Below are 22,139 nucleotides of genomic sequence, written 5' to 3'. Positions count from 1 at the left end.
GGGTGACTTTGATTGTTTCATATGAGCGAGAATCATATTTTTATTTTGGGGTAACTTTGATAATGCCCTGAAAAACACATCAAATCTTAAAAAACACAGATTGAAATCTTAGGAGTATGAACATGATGAGAGAAGCCTTGTGGAATATATCAGATAGCATTTTTATATCAAAACATTGATTTTTAGTAAATTCTACATATAAAAATGTGTTTGTGGAGTACTGAGTGAAAAACACAGTGAATTAGCAAAAATCATTATCTTTGTAAAAATATATGTTTAACGGTACATCAACGTACGATAGCATGCTATTCATGGTGAGTTCTTTTTATTTTTGAGTTGTTTTTTAATGTTTTATTAACAAATTTTGAACAACACTGATTTATCTACATATTATAAGGGCATTGCATACTTTTAGGCGTTTTTCAATGTATGGAGATTTGTGTCACAATTTACAAAACTGCTTCCATTTCGTAAAAACACACTTCGTTAAGAGATTCAATACCAGATTTGGAATCTACAATGATAATTATAACGAGAATAAGAGTCCATTCATTGAAAAAATAGTTGTAACGAAGTCGTATAGTAGATTGTTTGAAGGGGTTGACAAATGACAAAAATATTAACAATTTTTATTTTTTGTCCAAAAAGTTGTATTTAAATTAGGTTTTAATGAAAATACGTCTAAGATGAACTTTCATATGTATAGAATTGATCTACGTTTGCCTTTTTCTTAACTGGTTGAATGAATCATAGTTATGAGATAAACTATACAATGCCTGTCGTACTATCAAAGTTACCCGCATTAGCAAAGATATCCCGTTTTACGGTACCGATGATAGCGTGAACAGGAATCAGATGTAATAAATACATACATCTGCGTATTAAATTATGAAAAGAAGGTTCCTACTGACATAGCAGTCCGAGGATGATTCTTAAGCAAAGTAATTATATCTATACGATTTTTTTAAACTAAGTATTCTTAAATTTCAAGTTCAAGAAAACGCCGATTATGAAATAGAATAAACAAAGCAATTATTTAAATTTCTGGTCTTAGAATTGACATAATCATCGTTCGACAGTTTTCGCAGAGTATCATCGTCTGATCAAGCTGACGAAACAACGTGCAACAAGTGGTTCATCGCATTGACCATTTGATTTGAGAGAAGCACATATCAATGGACGGAACATACCGTACCTACACAACCGCACACATATTTGTGTGAATGTTGCAAAATCGAATGTCTTGTAAGACATTCGACTGGAGATGTATTGCGGGTATGTTCCTTTTTATTGCACCGGTTTTTTGCCGGTGTGTTCGGAGTTTACTCTGAGTAGATGGCGAAGCAAAATAAAAACGCCGAAAAACAAACCTTACATCATACAGTGATAGGTGTACGAGTCAGTGAGACAGACTCAAACTTGCAATTCAGTGGAAGCATTAAGCTTTTTTTTTGGTTCAAAGTTATTTCTGTGAAGCAAAATACTGTTAGTTTTGTAAACACCTGGATTTCATTTATGAAATACGCTTAGGTGACTAATCTTAATTAGGGAGTGTGTTCAAAATAGCCCTTTAAAATGTAAGTACATTATATCATTCAGCACTATTACGCCTAGCCTTGTAATCTTATCAGATTGTTCACACAAAAAAATGACCTTTGTCTCCGCCCATGCACTAGGTCCGTGGCACGCAAGCTGGACGTTATCATATTCGGTGCAACCGGGTTCACCGGCAAGTATACCGTGTTCGAGGGTATCAAACTGCTGGCGGATATGAACTGGGGTGTCGCCGGACGGAATCGGTCCAAGCTGGAGGAAACCCTCGCGGAAATGGGCCAGAAAGCTAATACCGACTTGTCGCACATTCCGATAGTTATGGCCGATGTTGGTGATAGGAAATCTTTGGTCCAAATGGCCCGGGACTGCAGTGTGGTGGTCAATTGCTGCGGGCCGTATCGCCTATTCGGGGAGCCGGTTATCCAGGCTTGTCTAGAGGCCGGAACGCACCACGTTGATGTAAGTGGAGAGCCCCAATTTTTGGAAGGGATGCAATTGAAATACCATGAGGAAGCCAAAGCGAAAGGGGTTTATCTGATATCGGCCTGCGGCTTCGATAGCATCCCTGCAGATATGGGAACCGTATTTTTGGAACAGCAGTTTGACGGGGTGGTTAACTCGGTCGAAAGCCATGTTATGACTAGGATGAAGGGTCACCGAGAGCTGGGGAGCATTCACTATGGAACGTGGGCTTCCGCCGTACATGCGATCGCTAATATGAAGGAAGTTGGGAAGATTCGAAGGGAGCTGTTCAAAACAAAGATGCCGGAGGTTACACCTAAGTTGAAGGAAAGACCTGTGCTTCATAAATCGAGCGGAAACAAATGGTCCTTGCCATTTATGGGGGCCGATCGGTCCTGTGTGCTGAGAACTCAACGATTCTTGTATGAAACTGAGGGAAAGAGACCGCTACAAATGCGAGCTTACATTTCTTTCGGGTGCGTATTAATAGCTGGTTTAATAAGGATTGCTAAACTTGGACCGTTTCTCTTTCAGTGGACTCGTAGAAGTCATGGCCGTTTCATTCATCGGAGCAATTTTCTGGCTGCTGGTGAAGACCTCCGTTGGCCAGAACTTGCTTCTCAACTATCCTCGGCTGTTTTCGTTGGGATTGGTTTCACACGAAGGCCCGTCTGATAAAGCCATGAAAAACACATCCTTCACGATGTACTTCGAGGGTCGCGGGTGGGAAGAAAAGCTTGCTGATTCCGGCGATAGTTATACGTATCCTCCAAACAAGGTGATTCGCACAAAGGTCACTGGAACCAATCCGGGCTATGGAGCCACTTGCGTAGCTCTGCTCGTCTCTGCAAAGACAATTTTGAAAGAGGCAGACAAAATGCCGGGAAAGTAAGTACATAGTTGGTGTTTTACGCAATCACATATTTCAAAACACTTTTCTTGTGTTTTCAGTGGAGGATTTCTGACTCCTGGTGCGGCGTTTGGCAAGACCAGTCTGATTTCAGAGCTGTGCAAAAATGGATTCACGTTCGAAGTTATATCTAAGGCAAAACTTTAATCATTCCATGAGCATACCATCATTTCAAGCTAAATTAAAAAAGTATTTTTTTTTTACTAATTTTACCTGCCCTTGCATGATGCATATTGACCTAGTGAAGAAATTCGTAACAATCTCAACTGACCTATAAACGTACAGTCACGCTAGTGCTGAAACTTGCATATGCAGAAGACATACACATTCCGTTACAAGAAGCTACCGACCACCCTCCCCAAAAAAAAACCTGTCTGCCTTGAGGTTAACGACTTCCTTATCCTCACGCTGGGTGCTTTGCTCCTCCTTGTTGGGAGAAAGGTAACAAACCTAATTGAAAAATGATAAGAATCATCCTTTAATGGTATACAGCCTTAACCCACCACCGCGTGTATATTCCGTGAGCTACACGGCTGGTAACACTTAATTAGCGTCGAAAATTTCCCCATTAACTATGCTGCTATCCGGTGACGAGCACGTGGTGGTGTCCCAAGCAACACACATGTTATAATAGAGTTACGACAGCGCAAGTTTTGGTTGTATAGAAGTCTATTTTACGTAATTCTAACATTGTGTTGAAATAACGTAAAATAAACTTCTATACAACCAAAACTTGCGCTGTCGTAACTTTTATATAACATGTGTGTTACTTGGGGTACACCTAGCTATGTCGCCTATTCCGACGAAAGGATAACGGAATGGACAAACACTTTTCATTCGTGTTTTTCACTTTTCGACAGCCTGATTTTTCACTTTCGTTTACTTTACATTGTGGGCCGTGGGAAAAATGTGGGGCATGCGCACAGGTGTTCATGCGAAGGACGTTCCAAAAGGTACGTCACAGGTGATTTAGTTTTTGTTCTTTAACCCATATCCGCCCAGCGTCCTATTTATAGGACAGATGCCCCGAACGCCCAGCGTCCTATAAATAGGACAGTCCTTTTGATGTGAATATCTCCAGAATTATGCAAAATTTTAGAATACTTTCTTCAGAGAAGATGTTCTCCACACCCATACCTTGCTCATAGTCGATAATTTAGTTTGTGACTGGTTCACTAGGTGGCGTAAACGATGATGCAAAGATTGCATATTGTCACGATCTATGAGCTTCATTTCCAATGCAAAAAAAAATATTTCCCTGGGATCTTGACAATGGTTAATAAATTATAGTTCATTTCTTCGGCAAAGTTGTTAATCAATACATACAAAAGTCGATGTACCGTGTATGCACCAAACTTTGCGCAGTTAAGAAAAATCAAATTTCTAGTCGTTATAAAAAATACAAACAATCAAAATATATCATGAACAACATGCTCATACGATAGACTAATGATCCTTCTTTGAGTCTGCAATATAAAAAAAAATCATAATATTAACCAAAAAATAATTAAAATAGAAAAACTATTTCATTGCCTTGTTCCTAACTTTGCGCACAAAATCTTCGATTGTTCCTAACTTTGCGCATAGTGTGCCTAACTTTGCGCATGCTATGAATTGCTTAAAAAAGAAATCAAAAATGCTATTATTTAATGTTTGCCCATTAAACTAAAGTTATTCAGATGAGGTAGTGTGCCCTTAATTGATCTTTGTTGAAATATTTTGTCCTACGAGGGGGGGGGGAACGGAGGCCTCCGGAGTTCTTGATTTCGTCTGCGGTTTGTACTAGGCACCTACCGTGTGAACAATCCAAACTTCATAAGGGGTTGTTTCCTGTGGCTAAAGATCAAAGGTAAAAGCTTCCTGATAAATGAAGTGACCGTTACGAATAGGAACAATAAGGGGTCATTTAAATATGACGTCCATCTTTGGGGGGGAGGGGGCTGGGGTTGTCTAAGAAAGTGTGATATGCCATGTATTAGGTATACTATGAAGCGTGACGGGGTGGCCCAGGGGAAGAGGGGGTTCTAAAAGTCTTAAAAATGGTGGACGTCATATTTTAATCGTCCCTAACATTGACCGCCGGAAAATCCAAATAAAGGACTGTTCACAAATCACGTCTCATTGTAGACAGATGGAGAGTGCCTGCCATAGTGCTACGGTTCATGCAATTTTCAACTAATTTCTATACAAAATTTGCTACATGGCGGAGAGGCAGGCCTGAAATTATCAGTACTGGTGTTACATAATATTTAAATGGTTCATAAGTCATGTATTCACGTTCAACAAGCATTTACTGCAAGTGCGCAAAAATTAGGAACACAGTGCAAATAATGGTTCCAAACATTGCGCACCACTATTTACTAATTAAATTGAAAAATTTCTTACGAACTGTGATTGATATTACTAGAATATCACCTTTTTTGTCAATTAACTGCAAAATTAATCATCGTTGCACAGTTTTATCGAGGAAAATGTTGATTTTTAGTAGAGTTACTTCTTGGCAACCGTGTTAAGGCGAGGCAAATTTTGACATTTTTGTGTATTTTTTGTTTTTTATTCAACATAAACAAAGATTTTATGGACATTATATTTGTCAAATAATGTTTATGTCTACACAATGCTAGTACAATGATTAAACTGGTGAATATGTTAACATTTAGTTATTTGTTTCGTTATTTTACAAGAATGCGCAAAGTTTGGACCTGCGCAAAGTTAGGTGCGCACACGGTATGTATGATTGTATGTTTATATGTTTGAATGTTTGTCTATTTGTATGTTTATATGTATTTACGTATGTATTGTATGGTATGTGGGGGCAAGATGGGTCAGTACCGTTTTCAATCGCACAATATATGTTTTGAATCTTTCAATAATTTTCCCAGATGAACGACGGGGATACACAAAACAGTGGTATATTGTTTTGAAAATTCTATACGTTCCTCGCACAGAAAAAAATAAAATATTTTTTCGTTATACTCCTTATGCTATACATTCCATATAACTACGTGTATTGTGTAGACGGGACAAGATGGGTCATCCTAATTTTTCGGTATGTTTGCATAGTTTTTGATAATGTTTTTTTTTCATGGAAAGGCTATTCTGTGACCTACATTATCGAAGCGATGAGAGCACTGAAAATTTGAGAACATATTTTTTTAATTTTTCTTCAAAAAATATAGGTTTTCAAAGTCCGTTTATGGCTACCCGAACAAAAATCTTCTAGTTCTGAGAATAATCTACCGATATGTATCAACACTTTCTTCATGTAATCTGTACGTCTATGAAGCTTAGATGTATAGAGAAAAACTAGAAGATTTAGTATTTTTTGTTGGAGGAAAATCGAGTTTTCTAATAGCTGACCCATCTTGCCCCCGTTAAAATGAGGTGGGGCAAGATGGGTCATGTTTTGAAAATTATTTGTCAAGAAGCAGGTTTCAAACTTTATTACCTTTTTATACTCTTATATCATAGCTGACTAGTGTATCTGAGAGTCGTGGTAGAATACAGAGAAATGCGAATTATATTTAGAAAGTTATAGTGATCCATTTCTTAGGTGACCCATCCTGCCCCCACTTACCATATATATGTATGCCGGAACATAGGCATAACTCTGAAATCCGTCAAGAAATTTTAATCAAATTTGGTATACACAGTCCTTTTAGGATGTGGAGGTGGTAGTAGGGGTATTGAAATTCAAGATGGCGGCTTAGGTTCCAAGATGGCGGTAAAAAACTCCAGAATATATGCTTTTTAACGGCAATGCTGCTTCGGATACTATGCAATATGGGCATCTATCGATCGGGCTTCACAAGTAGAACTCAAAAATGAATATCCGACGCCATTTTGAAATCCAAGATGGCGGACCATATTCAAGATGGCGGCCATGGAATGGTAGTTTGATCTACAATACCATGCAATATGGGTATCTATCGATCGGGCATGATGAGTAGAAGTCAAAAATCGATATTTAACGCTATTTTGAAATCCAAGATGGCGGCTCATACCCAAGATGGCGGCCACGGAATGGTAGTTTGAGCTATGATACCATGCAATATGGGTATCTATCGATCAGGCTTCATGAGTAGAAGTCAAAAATCGATATTTGACTCTATTTCGAAATCCAAGATGGCGGACCATATCCAAGATGGCGGCCACAGAATGAGAGTTTAAGCTATGATACTATGCAGTATAGGTATCTATCGATCGGGATTCATGAGTAGAAGTCAAGGATCGATATCCGACGCCATTTTGAAACCGAAGATGGCGGATCATATCCTAGATGGCGGCCACGGAATGTTAGTTTGAGATATAATACCATGCAATATGGGTATCTACCGATCGGGCTTTATGAGAAAAAGGGTTAAGGGTCATGGTAGATGGTAGAGTAGCGGGTAGGATAAACGGTGGAGCAGATGGTCGGGTAGAGGGTTTGGGTGAAGGATAGAGTAGAGGGAGTTGAGTAGAAGGTTAGGGTAGAGGATATGGTTGGCGGTATTTAAGAGGATAGGATAGAAAGTAGGGTTGAGGGTAGGAAAAATGTTAGGGTAGAGAGTAGGGTAGACGGTACGACTAAGCACAATATAGACTAGAGGGTACGGTATAGGATAGGGCAGAGCGTAGTATAGAGGGTTGGAAAAGAGGGCAAAGAAGACAGTAAGGTAGAGGCTAGAGAGGATGAAGAATTGAGATGTGATTAGATGAGCTGAGGTTCTTTTTCGAGATACATACCTTCAGAAATTCTTACCAGGATTTCTTCAGGCATTCCTTTTGGTAGAGCAAGGGATAAAATGAGTGACCGAACATGTTCCACAGTCGTCGTACTGTTAGTCATCCCGTTCTGCCACATGTTTTGCCTTGGCCCGTTTCGTTCTGGGCAACGATCGGATCCGCAAGGTAGCACTCATACGCTTTACATACGATCGCCTCTCGATCGCCACCACCGGTCAGCTGTTTACTGTAAATACACAGATTGATTAGATGGAAATATACCGCGCGAACATTTGGTCCTTCGAGCCGGATTCTATTCCCGGCGAAGGTTCTCGGACACGGGCGCGGTTAAAGTGGGCAATTGCCAAGTGAAAAAAGTGACTTTGGACTGCACCATTGCGGTAACGGTGACAAAGGGACGACAGTGAAAAGTGTCACCATTTTCGGTGAAAGTTGCGCCATCGCGAAGAAATTGGGCGCCGTCGGTAGTGCTGAAAGTGCTTTAAAGCAACAATAGGAGACCACCGGAGCAGATAGTGGCCATCTCCTGCGACAGCGGTCAACCCCTTGGAGGAACCAGCACGACGAGGACGGATTGCGCCAACGAGGACGAGTGGATGAAGTAGTCGGATGCTGCTAGCAAAACAGGGAGTAGAGTGCATGATATTGTGGTGGCGAATTGCATGAATCGCCGTAAAAAAAATCTGTGGCTGTGAGAAATAAATACCTAATTGATTGCATGTGAGTGAGTCCATTTTCATTTAAGTGCAGTAGCCCTGGTGTCCGCCCAAAAAGGTCTTGTTTGGTCTCGGTTCTGCTGGATTTAGTTGGCCTGTCGATTCTTCCATGGTTGATTCCCCTGCTGCTGTCGTTTTTATTGGGTTGTAAGTCTGTCAATCGGGTCGCGTGGGTGGTTCGTCGAGTCGATCAAAGTGCTAGGTGTTTGTGCAAGTGCAGTGCAGTGCAGTGGTGTGAATTTTCGACTGTGCAGTGGAGTGACTTGGTACTTTATTTGATTGAGCTGCCCACCTCGATCGTTAGTGCGAGTGTTAGTGCAGTTTGTGACCAATGATGCCTGACCTTCGCACGCTTAATAAGCAGGAGCACCAGCTGCGGAAATCACTGGAAGGAATTCAGCAGTTCGTCAGTGGTTTCCAAACGAAGCGAGATGCGGGACAAGTGAGCGTTAGACTGCACAGTGTTTTATTTTGCCGATTTCGTGCGCTTTTTTAATAACGTTTCAATCGATGATTTTTGCGATATAGTTTCTTCGGAGAAGTTTCTACATTAGCCAAGGCGCTTCTTTTGACATAAAGAGTTGAATGATCAATCCACCTATAAGTGAGATGGAAAAAATATTTTTTCGAAAAATGCAGATAGACGTTTCATGACTTCGACAAAGTTGTGCAAAATGCAATTTTGAACAACTTTGTCAAAGACGCCATTATGCTGAATCTTATACTTTACGAGATATATTGCGTTGTATGTGCATGACCCCTAGAAATCATATATTTCATCATAACTTTTTAACGGAATTTTTTAGATTTTTTGCGTCTTCTACAAAGTGGTTTGGAATGTAAAAATACATGTTTTTGCTGAACATCGAAAAACGCTAGCTTTTGAAATAAAAAAGTTATTTACAAATTACTGATTTTTATAGGGTAACTTTGAACTCGTGTTACTTTTTTCGGCGCAAAATGGCGCAGAGAACCGTTTCGAATAATGGAACAACTATATTTCTACTATATGAAAATGACGTAAACTTTTGTATACAAGTGTATTCTTTATGTGTCATGGTAAATATACAAACAATTGTCAAATATTGAAATTATTCAATAACTTCTTAATTTAAAGAGATAGAATGTCGCAATGTTCAGCAAAATTGTGTATTTTTGTAAGCTCAACAACTTTCTAGAACATAAAAAAATTGTAGAAAATCTTGGTAAAAAGCTATGATTATTTTAACGAATTATAAAAAAAAAACTTATTTAAAAATCACTCAGAAATTGATTTTTATTATAACTTTTAATCCATAATTTTTACATTATTTGCATGTTCTGCAAAGTTGTTGAGCATATAAAAATACACAATTTTGCTGAACATTGCGACATTCTATCTCGTTAAATGAAGAAGTTATTAAATAATTTCAATATTTGATAATTGTTTGTTTATTTACCATAACACATAAAGAATACACTTGTATACAAAAGTTTATGCCATTTTGATATAGTAGAAATATAGTTGTTTCATTATTCGAAATGGATCTCTGCGCCATTTTGCGCCGAAAGCAGTTAGACGAGTTCGAAGTTACCCTATAAAAATCAGTAATTTGTAAATAACTTTCTTATTTCAAAAGCTAGCGTTTTTCGATGTTCAGCAAAAACATGTATTTTTACATTCCAAACAACTTTGTAGAAGACGCAAAAAATCTAAAAAATCCCGTTAAAAAGTTATGATGAAATATATGATTTCTAGGGGTCATGCACATACAACGCAATATATCTTGTAAAGTATGAGGTTCAGCATAATGGCGTCTTTGACAAAGTTGTTCAAAATTGCATTTTGCACAACTTTGCCGAAGACATGAAACGTCTATCTGCATTTTTCGAAAAAATATTTTTTCCATCTCACTTATAGGTGGATTGATCATTCAACTCTTTATGTCAAAAGAAGCGCCTTAGCTAATGTAGAAACTTCTCCGAAGAAACTATATCGCAAAAATCATCGGTTGAAACGTTATTAAAAAAGCGCACGAAATCGGCAAAATAAAACACTGTGGACTGGAAGCATTGGACAAGCTATTCAGTCAGTTTCTCGAGATCCGAATGCAAATCGAGCTGCTTTTGGAGGATGCGATTGAGGACGGCGATGGCGATGAAGAAGCGCTCGTCGAGCAGAACGACAAGGTACGGCAGGACTTCGAAAACGTATACTACGCGCTGAAGTCCGAACTGCAGGCCTTCCAGTCGATTGGATGCAGTACGTTGAAGAACTCCACGTCGCAAGCACCGGATGCGCAACCAGGAACCCAGTTTGCGAAGGTAAAACTCCCCGAGATAAAGCTGCCGTCGTTCTCTGGAAAGATCCAAGAATGGGTGCCGTACCGTGACAGCTTCCGGAGTCTCATACATGACAGCAATCTCCTCACGGAAGTGGACAAGTTTACGTACTTGAGGTCTTCGTTGTCCGGTGATGCGCTGCAGGAAATAAACTGCATTGATTTGTCTGCAGCCAACTACGCGGTGGCCTGGAAGGCGTTGGAGAGCCGATACGAAAACAAGAAGTTGATCGTCAAGGCGCACCTCGATGCACTTTTCGCCGTGGAGGCACTCAAGAAGGAAAGCTACGAGGAGCTCAACCGGTTGATCAGCGCGTTCGAGAAGAACCTGCAGATGCTGGAGAAGATTGGCGAAAAACCTTCGGACTGGAGCACGATTCTCGCCTATATGGTTTGTTCACGATTGGACATGGCTACCCGACTAGAAGATTCTAACAAAAATATAACATAATTATAACAAACCATGATATGTATAGCTCATTGTGATACAATCATGTTTAACATCATTGGTGTTTAAACGTATTATAACTTAATTGTATCATATTATGTTATAAATGTTGTTCAATAACTCATTGTGAAATAATTTAGTTTTGATTCTTTGACATTCAGAATATCATTTTACACAATTGTATCAAAATATGATAGAAACTAGTTTTCTTGAAGCTAAAATTTATATCATATTGTGTTATAATTTAGATCTGATTGTAACCAAATAGGTTATTATTTTAATTAGACCGGTGTACTTTTTGTTGCAATTTTTGTTATTTTAACATCATCCTGCATCTAGTTTATAACATAATAAGTTATAGAATAAAGTCATAACATCATAACACAATGTGTTATAAAATTGATATATTTTTCTAGTCGGATACCCTACGCCACTGGGAAACCCACCACAACAGCAAGGAAGTTGCACAGTATCCCGCTGTGTTGGACTTTCTCAAGAGTCACTGCTCCGTTCTGCAGTCGATCGCTCCATCAAAGCCTACGGTTCCCATCCAGCAACGACAATCTCGCCCAGCGGTATGCAACACATCTTTCAAGTCCGCTCTGAAGTGTCATTTCTGCAGCGAGCCACAACACTCTGTATTCCAGTGCGCAAGATTCCAGCGGATGAGCGTGCCGGAGAGGATTGAGGCTGTAAATAGGAACAAGCTCTGCCGGAATTGTTTGTATCCTGGACATTTCGCCAGAACCTGCGAGAAGGGAACTTGTCATCAATGCCATCAGAAGCATCACACACTGCTGCACTCTGAAGCGCCCAGATCCTCCGTTCCACCCACGCAGTCAAGACCGTCGACAGTCAATCCACAACCTAGACAGCCACAATCCAAGCCGCCAACACCGAACCAACAGACACGGACTGCTAACACTGCAAACACACCAGACTCACACACTCAGCCAGCCACAGAACACGCCACCACAAGCCAAACACATGTAGGTCTCCCAATTACACCGACACAAACCATCATTCTCTCGACCGCACTAGTCAGTATTCAAGACCGCTATGGCAACCCCGTGGTAGCACGAGCTCCGCTCGACTCGTGTTCGCAGCATTGTCTCATGACAAGAGGTTTCGCTAGCAAGCTGAAGCTAGACGAAACGCCAGTCTACCTGTCGATTCAAGGCATTGGATCGTCGCAAGCAGTGTCGACAAGGCTGATTACCGCTGTAGTTGGTCCAAGGTCGCCGAACATATCGTCGTTCGTCGAGGAGATGTCGTTTCATGTGTTGCCGAAGCTGACTGTGTCACTGCCGACAGTAAGCTTCTGTGTCGCAACGTGGAATCTTCCGAATCCCTCGGTGCTAGCGGATCCCAAGTTCTTCGAGATAGGACCGATAGACATCATCATTGGGACAGAATACTACATGGAGCTGCTCAAAAACGAACGGCGGAGGGCAACAGACGACGGCCCAACTCTACAAGACACCGTGTTCGGATGGATTGTTTCCGGTCCTGTTCCCGAGGGTCTGACTGCTGCAACGTACTCCTTAACCCACGTTTGCTCGACGGCGGAGATCCAGGATCAACTTTCCCGTTTCTGGGAAGTAGAGACTTGCCAGTCAACCAGCACGCTGTCGGTTGAAGAATCGGCCTGCGAGGAGTTTTTTGACAGGACGACATTTCGGGACGAAGAAGGGAGGTACGTAGTCACACTGCCGAAGAAGGAGCGGGTGATCCAGCAGCTAGGCGACTCCAGATCTACAGAAATCAAGCGCTTTTTGGGAGTAGAACGGCGGCTCGCGATGAATCCAGAACTGAAGAAGCAGTACGCGGAGTTCATGCGCGAATATCTGGACATGGGCCACATGAAGGAGCTTTCCGGCGATGATGCGAGCGCAAAGTCGTATTACTTGCCTCACCACGCTGTTCTGAAGCCAGACAGCACGACTACGAAGCTGCGTGTCGTTTTCGATGCCTCCTGCAAGACTTCCAGTGGGATTTCGCTGAACGATGCTCTAATGGTCGGACCCGTTGTGCAGGACATGATCGTGGACATCACACTCCGGTTCCGTACGCACCGATTCGCCCTCGTAGGAGACGTCGCTAAAATGTACCGCATGGTACTGATGAATGCAGCCGATCAGCAGCTGCAAAGGATCGTTTGGAGAGATAGCGCTTCAGAGCCGATCCGTACTTTCGCTCTCACGACAGTCACCTGCGGTACAGCGTCCGCTCCATACCTTGCAACGAAGTGTCTGCAGCGCCTGGCAGAAGAAGGGGAAAAGTCGCATCCTGCAGCGGCAAAGGTCCTCAGAAAGGACTTCTACGTCGATGATATGCTGTCCGGCGTAGACGACATCGAAGAAGGGAAGACACTAGTTGGTCAGATGGTAGAACTCCTGCAGTCTGCCGGATTCTCCTTGCGAAAGTGGAATTCTAACAGCAAAGAGTTGCTGTCAGCGGTGCCGGAGGGTTTGAGAGATGAGCGCTCGATTCTGGAGCTAGATTCGTCTACCGCCGCCGTGAAAACGTTAGGCTTGACATGGGAGCCTAGCACGGACTGCTTCCGATTCAGTTCGCCAGCCTGGAATGAGGCCGCGGAGATTACGAAGCGTTGCGTCTTGTCTGATGCGTCTCGACTATTTGACCCGTTAGGACTGGTGGGTCCGGTAATCATCCAGGCGAAGATCTTCCTTCAAGATCTCTGGAAGCACGACTGCGAGTGGGATGAACCGCTTAACTCGCAGCTTCAAGAGCAGTGGCGTGAGTACAGGTGAAATCTAGCAGGCCTAGACGGGATTGCAGTTCCCCGATGGGTCGGAACGAGCCGTAGCACCGAAACGATTGAGCTGCACGGATTCTGCGACGCGTCGAACAAGGCATACGGCGCATGCGTGTACGTGCGTACCGCGACAGCAGATGGGAACGTGTCAGTTCACCTGCTGACCTCCAAATCTCGGGTGGCTCCGCTCGAGAATTTGAAGAAAAACAAGAAGTCGCTGTCAACACCCCGCCTAGAGTTGTCCTCGGCACTTCTCCTCGCTCACCTATACGAGAAAGTCGCTAAAAACATCAACGCCGTCACCAAGTGCCACTTCTGGACAGACTCGACGATCGTCGTCTGCTGGCTTTCATCGTCACCTGCGAGATGGAAACAGTTTGTGGCGAATCGTGTCTCCGAAATCCAGCACATTACGAAGGGTAGCGTGTGGCAGCACGTCGCCGGTGAGAATAACCCGGCGGACATTATTTCTCGAGGAATGAGTCCAGCACAGCTTCAGTACGAGTCTCGATGGTTTCACGGACCGAAATGGTTGATGTTGGACAACCAGTACTGGCCCAATTCGGCACAGATCGACGAAGGCAGTCTCGACCAGGCAGACTTAGAGGAAAAAGCGATTATCGCGGCCCTCCCCGCCGTTTCCCCTAGTGAGATCTTCGGACTTCGTTCATCGCTGGTGGATCTAGTTCGGCTGACTGTTCACATTCGACGGTTCAAGTGGAATACATCGCCGGCGAATCGGTCCTGTCGGAAAGTAGGCTGCATCACTTCCCAGGAGTACGACGACGCAGTTAAGGAGCTGGTGAAGCTATCGCAGCGGGAAAGCTTTCCACAGGAGTTCGCGGACATCGCTCGGCACGGGCAGGTGCAGGATTCCTCTAGAATATCGAACCTCAATCCCCAATTAGTTGAAGGCGTATTGTGCGTTGGCGGCCGGCTGAAGAACGCGGATGTTCCGGATGGCAGGAAGCATCCATACATACTCGACCATCGGCATCCCTTCACGAGAATCGTCGTAGTTTATTACCACCGGAAACACTTCCACGCTGGTCAACAGCAGATCGTCACGGCAGTCCGAGAGCGATTCTGGCCAACGAGCGCCAGGAATCTCGCAAGGAAGGTTGTCCACGAATGCGTGCAGTGCTTTCGTGCGAAACCGAAAATTCAGCAGCAACTGATGGCCGATCTACCCCCCGAGCGAGTAAGGCCATGTTTCCCGTTCCAGAAAGTTGGTGTCGATTACTGCGGTCCGTTCCACGTGGTGTACCCGCAGCGTCGAGCCCGACCGATCAAATGCTTTGTAGCAGTGTACGTGTGCCTAGTTACCAAAGCGGTGCATTTGGAGCTAGCGGCTGATCTGTCAACGCAGGCATTCCTCGCAACGTTACATCGCTTCACTGCGCGTCGTGGCAAACCATCGTTGATAATGTGCGACAACGGGACGAACTTCGTCGGCGCTCGACGAAAGCTGGATGAGCTAGCCCAGCTGTTCGCAAGTCAGCAGTTCATGGATGCAGTGCTTCGGCAGACGATAGAGGACAGGATCGAGTTCCGGTTCATTCCAGCCCGCTCACCGAACTTCGGAGGACTGTGGGAATCGGCGGTGAAGTCGTTCAAGACCCTGTTCAAGCGAACGATTGGCACCCGCAGCCTGGAATACGACAGGATGCAAACGGTGCTGGCACAGACAGAGGCAATCTTGAATTCAAGACCGCTGACCCCGATCAGCAACGATCCGGACGACTTCGAGGCCCTCACCCCTGGACACTTCTTGATCCAGCGGCCGCTGACGGCCATTCCGGGACCCGATCTTGGTGGAGTTCCGGAGAACAGACTTTCGGCTTGGGAAAGAATGACGGAGTTCACCCAGAGGTTGTGGAAGAAATGGTCGGAGCAGTATTTGTCCAACCTCCACAATCGGACGAAATGGACGAGGCAGAGGAACAACATAGCTGTTGGCACTATGGTTGTTTTGAAAGAGGAGAATTTGCCACCCTTGAAGTGGCAGTTGGCACGGGTGACCGAGGTTCACCCTGGGTCTGACGGGAACATCAGAGTTGTTACCGTGCGGACCAAAGATGGCAGTTACCAGCGAGCGATCTCCAAGATCTGCGTGCTGCCAATCCGAGACAACTTTCCATCTGGTGAAGGGGAGAACTAGGACTCCTCCAACGGCGGAGGTCGAAAAGACCTCCGCAACCCCAGTTAAGTTATGTATTTGTTTGACTTTCGAAAAAGTAACCTCCTCATTTTTCTCCAGAAATGCCTCCCTGCCGTTTGGTGCAGCCAAACAAACGACACTCAAGTCAAATTTTCAAAGTTGTCTTCCGTCCATTGTCGTCCAAATTGAGGTAATATGTGTCGTGTACGTTGGTGGTTGTTGCATGTGCATCGTTGCATCCCGTCCAGTTTGTCTCGTCAGTCTAGCAAACGGCTAGAAGTCTGGTAGTATTTTGTCTGTTCTGACACTAAAGTCACAAAACGTTTGATGTTCCGAGGTACGTCTACCGTTGCAATTGGAGGAAGAAGTGCGCAATTCGACCTCCCGGGTTCCCGCCACGATTTCCCACGGGTATGGCCAATCAGTGAAGATCGTTCGGCATCAAGGATCCGTTAAAATCGCCACGGATAGCTAGGAAGCTTACGAGCATCATCGTCACCGAGAAACAGGACAAACCGAATCTACCATCGTTTGTCAGAGGGACCGTCGGCGCCACACGGGCGTCATTGTTATATTCATCATTACATTTCAAAAAGCACCCTCTCATCTTATTTAGAGACCACCATCGTCACCCGAGCCACAGAGCCAGAAGTCCGAATCGAAGTCCGTCAAGTCAAGCACATCGTCATCCGTTGAAGCGGCGCTCAAGTCGTCCAAGTCTGTCCAAGAAGTCCATCAGAATCGTCATCAGTCGTCCAGGAAGTCATCGTTGAAGTAGCCAGAATCATCGTCACGCCACCAGTCGTCCAAGGTCGAAGTCGCTGCAATGCACCGAGGCCCGAAACATTAATCAACGTCAGGAAAAATACAGTCCACACTTCGCCACCCACCCACCCCATGGAGCACATCGGTAGTCAACACGTTCTGGCAGACACCTACTCACCGTATCGAACGGTCTCCAGTGCAGAAATTTGTCTGCCAGGTAAGTTGTTCCGGTTTTACAAATTTTACTACACGATACTACATCATCAATTTCCCATCCAACCGAGGCACACCGAGAACAACAACATCGAGCAACAACAATCCTATGAAGAGCAATTGGCAGTCGACAGCCCGTCGGTGCCAAGTATATAGGCTCATCATCGTTGTCGTCAGCAGTAGCAGCAGCAGTGTATATAGTATATAAGCAAAATTGAATTTGTTCACGTTGTAATTACTACCTAAGCTAGTTTTGAACACAAACGTTAGTAAGAGTAGGAGGTATTGAAATTGTTTGTATTTCAAGGCGGCCGGCTTATGGTAGAGCAAGGGATAAAATGAGTGACCGAACATGTTCCACAGTCGTCGTACTGTTAGTCATCCCGTTCTGCCACATGTTTTGCCTTGGCCCGTTTCGTTCTGGGCAACGATCGGATCCGCAGGTAGCACTCATACGCTTTACATACGATCGCCTCTCGATCGCCGCCGCCGGTCAGCTGTTTACTGTAAATACACAGATTGATTAGATGGAAATATACCGCGCGAACACCTTTCGAGAATCATCTCATGTTTATTTCCGAGATTCCTTCAGATATTGCTTCCGAGATTGCTGTACGGATTGTTCCGGAGTATTCTTCAGGGATTTTTGCAGGGGTTGCTTTGGAAAAATCTGAAAGAACTCTTTCAATCATTCTTTTCTACATTCCTTCGGGGGTTTGAGCTGGAATTCCTTTAAAGATTCCTTCCAGGATTCCTGCTGTAATTCCTTAAGGGGTTCCTCACGAAAAAAAAAATATGTATTTCTTCCAAGATTTTTTTCAGGCAATCCTAGAACATAGAGAGATCTTTATGGTTCTTGCAGGAATGCCTGCTCAGCTTCTGGCCGGCATTCCTGTCATGATCTCTCTTAGGATTCCATCAGAGAATCCTAATAGAATTCTTTCTACGAGCCGGGATCCTCGCTCGGGATTTATTCAGCAATTCCTCTCGAGATTTCTTCTGTGATTATTTCAGGGATTTCCTCAGAATTCTACCAGATATGCCTCTCAGAATTCCTTCAGTAAATCCTCCCGGGATTCCTTCGGGGATTTCTACCGGGAATGTTCTTCCCCCAGCGTTATGTTTTCCAGACTTTTGTACGTAATAATAAAAATTTTGGGTGGTTTATCATTTTCCATGTAGCCAAAAGACACATTATCTTTTCGATGTAACTTTGATAGTGCCCAGAATAACACCATAAAACCCACATATTGTTCACGAATAAAAAACATAAGTGGAGAAGCCGTGTAGAGTATATCTGCTTGAAATTTTATATCAAAACATGGAATGATGATGAACCAGGGCGTGTTAGTGGAATACTTGTAAGTACGAGACACCGAAGGCGACCTTATAGTTGAGGTCGAAATACGTATCTGTCAAAGGATATAAATTAAAAGGCACAGTACCTAACACGATTTTTTTTAAATATGCAAAATTTCTGAAAAGTTTACGTATACTGAGTACGTAAAGAGAGTTTGTGGGGTGGTGAAGCAAAAACTCAATTACTTTATTAGAAATCATTATCTGTGTAAAATCTAACTTCTACAGTATTTTAACGTTTGGTTATGCTACACATAGTGCGCTCTTTCTATTTGATTTTTTAAAAAATGAGAAATGTTGAACACTGCAGCCGAAATTACATGAAATTGCAAGAACCATGCATTACATACCCAAGTAACATTTTAAGTTTTATGCAGCTCCACAAGGCTGTTATAAATGTATTTCAATAAAACTATAGTCAAGACAATAACATCTTCAGAGCTTCTACCAAAACCTCATGTAGTTTAAAATCCGGCTAGTTGGCCCACCCTTGAGAAGGTTATGAAGAATGGCAAATGCTTCAGCTGACAAAGTAGTTTGACGTTTATAATAACCCTCTCCATGCTATTTCATCTTGGAAACTGCTCTTCACACTAGCGAGGGCATTCATGATAACAATTAGAAATTCATAAATTATATTTATCTTCGTTTATTTTGTCTTGGGAAATATTCCATCAGAGCTTTAAATTGATGAATTTTGCGAGAAGTTGTTTACCATGTAGCAACCTAATTTGGGGTCTCCAGTTAGCCTAGTGGTTAAGGCTATGGATCGCCAATCCGGAGATGGCGGGTTCGATTCCCGTTCCGGTCGGGAAAATTTTCTCGATTCCCTGGGCATAGTGTATCATTTTACTTGCCTCACAATATACAAATTCATGCAATGGCAGGCAAAGAAAGCCCTTCAATTAATAACTGTGGAAGTGCTCAAAGAACACTAAGTTGAAGCGAGGCAGGCCAAGTCCCAGTGAGGACGTCGAGCCATTAAGAAGAAGAAGAACAACCTAATTTCCTTGGTCCTATGAAATTTACCGTGAAAAGTGTCATAAATCTACCGAAAAACAAGTGCTCCCGCTGAAAATTAATGATTTCAGATAATATTTAAACAATATTTTACAATATGTTACCAAATAAGTATATCAGCGAAATGCTGTATCGCCATTATGGCGGAGGCCCAAACATATTTTTTTTTGCATTGCTATCTTGCTGTCATAGAAGAACTTATTGATGCAAACAGATTAGAAATCGCATTTGTAAAAGTAGAATGTATGCAAAATAGTTGCTTCAAATGCCAACATAAAGCCGTTCAGCTTTTTTTCTGCTTTATATGATTGTCAAACGGCAAGCAGATAAATTTTGACAGCTGAAGTGCATTATTTACATTTTAATCACATTCGCGTTAATTAATCGCTCGCATTGTAGCTGTTACAATCATTTTGTCACATGAAAGTGCTACTACATCGCGACTACCATTTCATCATGCACCGCAAGCAAACACCATGAAGCCATCGAAAATCACGTCAGGTAAGCTTCAGTGAATATCCTCCTTCTACGATGAAGTGCCGTTCACGATTCTTGAGCATTGGACGTTGCCGTCTGTGAAACTTTCAATCTGATGGAGTGGTAGCGTCCCGCGATGTGATACGAGTGTCTATTGAGTTCTTGCAATTCGCGAGGTCATCACAGCTTCCAAAAATGAATTCTATAATGATTCTCCTCGTAGTGTTAAAACAGTGAATGACAGTGATCGCCATGTTGATAGGCAACCGCTGCTTCGCTGACTTTTGTTTGGTTTATTATTGGCATTTATACAAACAAAACAGTCTTTTAGAACATTTTATTTTGGCTACTATAAAACTAAGTTCGATAGCATTTTCGAGAGGTTTTATGGAGGTACAAAATGCCGTGATAAATTAAGTGTTGAAGCCAATTCATTTTAGATTTTATTATCCTACTACCGTCAAGGCGCCATTCACCGTGGGGGTTCCATTCACCGTGTGCCTTCGAATATTTTTTCATTATTTCCATATTATGATTGAATGATATGACAATTTCCCTTCAATTTCACCAATACAACACTAATGTATTGTTACCATGTCAAAACGCTCATTAGAAACATTTAAAAGAATCATTTTGACACTAAAGTGTGTTTACATGAAGCGGGTTTCTGCTCGTTCACTGCATTCATAGTGAAAAAACGAAAACTGCGCTAAGGTGATTTAAGCGATAAACTAAATGTAGTAACGTTTTTATTCCATCAAGAAGCAATTAAATTCACATATAAGGTATGTATTTTGCATTACCGAAGTAAGTTTAACAAGAAAGTACGATTACTCGTACTTTTTAATTGAAACAAAAAGACACGGTAAATGGGTACCCTAAAAATCAATGGTCTCCATTCACCGTGCCCCATATTGTCCCATATATCTAGAAAAAAAATCGAAAATTTGAACATTCGTTTTTCTAATAAAATCTTGCAAGTTATTACTTGAAATGAATTTTAACGAAGAAAATTCCCTTGGCTGGGTTGTTTTGATCATTTTTAAACAAAGTAGAATAAAATTTCTCATACACGGTGAATGGGTCCCTACTACCACGGTGAATGGTGACCTACCACGGAATTAGGCGACCCTACTACCCTTTACTAATTGTACTATATCACCAAATTTTGTGAAAAATTTTCTACTTCTGTGGATATTGCTTTAATTTTAACCTATAACGAAGGCAATTAAAAGCGGCACCAACAATGTTTATAAGACTGGTGTCAGCCCTTATTTGCCCCGAATCCTCTTAGATCCACAGTGAATGGTACCTTGACGGTACAAACAGTTTTAAAAACAGCTGGAAGAAAAGTTTTGAAAAGTAGTTGCTTAGCATTTTTAAATGCACCAATAAAGCAAAGCTGCAAGGTTGCTGCTACAATAAAACCATTATAAATACGCATGAATGCTCAAAGGTTGTCATATTGTTACTTGGGTACCTTTAGGCGTTTATCGGGTTATATTTCTGCCCCAATTTATAAGTCCTTCTTCTTTTCTTTTTGAGTGGTTATCATCTCTCTCACTTGTTTAGAGCTGTATTGTATCTATACGGATCAGAATATAACGATAGCGAAGAAATTGTGCTGAAATAGAACTCGAGAAAATTATAAGATATTGAGGACCTACAATGAAGATTTTAATAGGAACTACACCATAGACTTTTATTTTTATCGTCAAATCATGCTTATTTTATTGGAACTTGACCTTTGATAACCAATTTATTTGAATATTTAAATTGTGAGACACCTTGGGCGTTAACGGGTTAACCTTCAATAAAACTATTTCGAATTCACAAAAGCATCTGCTTTAAATTATTTTAAATTCTTAACATGATTTTTATGTTAAAACAAGACTATTAAAAAGTAATTAAGGAGGTCCCTACAAAATTTCAATTTTTCCGGTTTCGGATTTGTACATAGTGTGATAGCGAGAGGTCCGGCGTTCTTTAGTGTGTGGTGGCTCAGCAGCTCGAGAGCCAGAATCGCGCGCGTTTCGCTTTCGGTGCTTCAATTTTTTTTTCCGCCTTCGGATTTGTACATAGTGTGATAGCGAGAGGTCCGGCGTTCTTTAGTGTGTGGTGGCTCAGCAGCTCGAGACCCAGAATCACGCGCGTTTCGCTTTCGGTGCTTCGATTTTTTTTTCCGCCTTCGGATTCATAGTGTGACAACGGGACGAGAGATCTGGC

The 22,139-nt window shown here is 42.4% G+C and overlaps 3 protein-coding genes across 3 annotated transcripts; all 3 read left to right on the top strand.

The window, feature by feature from the left end:
* Positions 1-1,277: 1,277 nt before the first annotated feature.
* Positions 1,278-3,125, top strand: LOC109416868 (saccharopine dehydrogenase-like oxidoreductase). Its single transcript, XM_019690966.4, has 4 exons — positions 1,278-1,577; positions 1,677-2,492; positions 2,551-2,904; positions 2,968-3,125. Coding segments are annotated over exons 1-4 (1,278 nt in total). The 5' UTR covers positions 1,278-1,575; the 3' UTR covers positions 3,074-3,125.
* Positions 3,126-10,458: 7,333 nt separating this feature from the next.
* Positions 10,459-13,913, top strand: LOC134291950 (uncharacterized). The gene is made up of 2 exons (XM_062860447.1): positions 10,459-11,082; positions 11,556-13,913. Exons 1-2 carry the CDS (start codon positions 10,459-10,461, stop codon positions 13,911-13,913), a joined length of 2,982 nt encoding a protein of 993 aa, XP_062716431.1.
* A 477-nt stretch (positions 13,914-14,390) lies between these two features.
* LOC134285693 (uncharacterized) lies at positions 14,391-17,611 on the top strand. Its single transcript, XM_062846982.1, has 2 exons — positions 14,391-16,416; positions 16,696-17,611. Exon 1 carries the CDS (start codon positions 14,397-14,399, stop codon positions 16,077-16,079), a length of 1,683 nt encoding a protein of 560 aa, XP_062702966.1. The 5' UTR covers positions 14,391-14,396; the 3' UTR covers positions 16,080-16,416; positions 16,696-17,611.
* Positions 17,612-22,139: the final 4,528 nt, after the last annotated feature.

This window comes from Aedes albopictus, chromosome 1 (genome assembly GCF_035046485.1).
Source record: "Aedes albopictus strain Foshan chromosome 1, AalbF5, whole genome shotgun sequence".
NCBI lineage: Eukaryota > Metazoa > Arthropoda > Insecta > Diptera > Culicidae > Aedes > Aedes albopictus.
The sequence above is the reverse complement of the archived record's forward strand: the minus strand, read 5'-3'. Positions and strand labels throughout refer to the sequence as shown.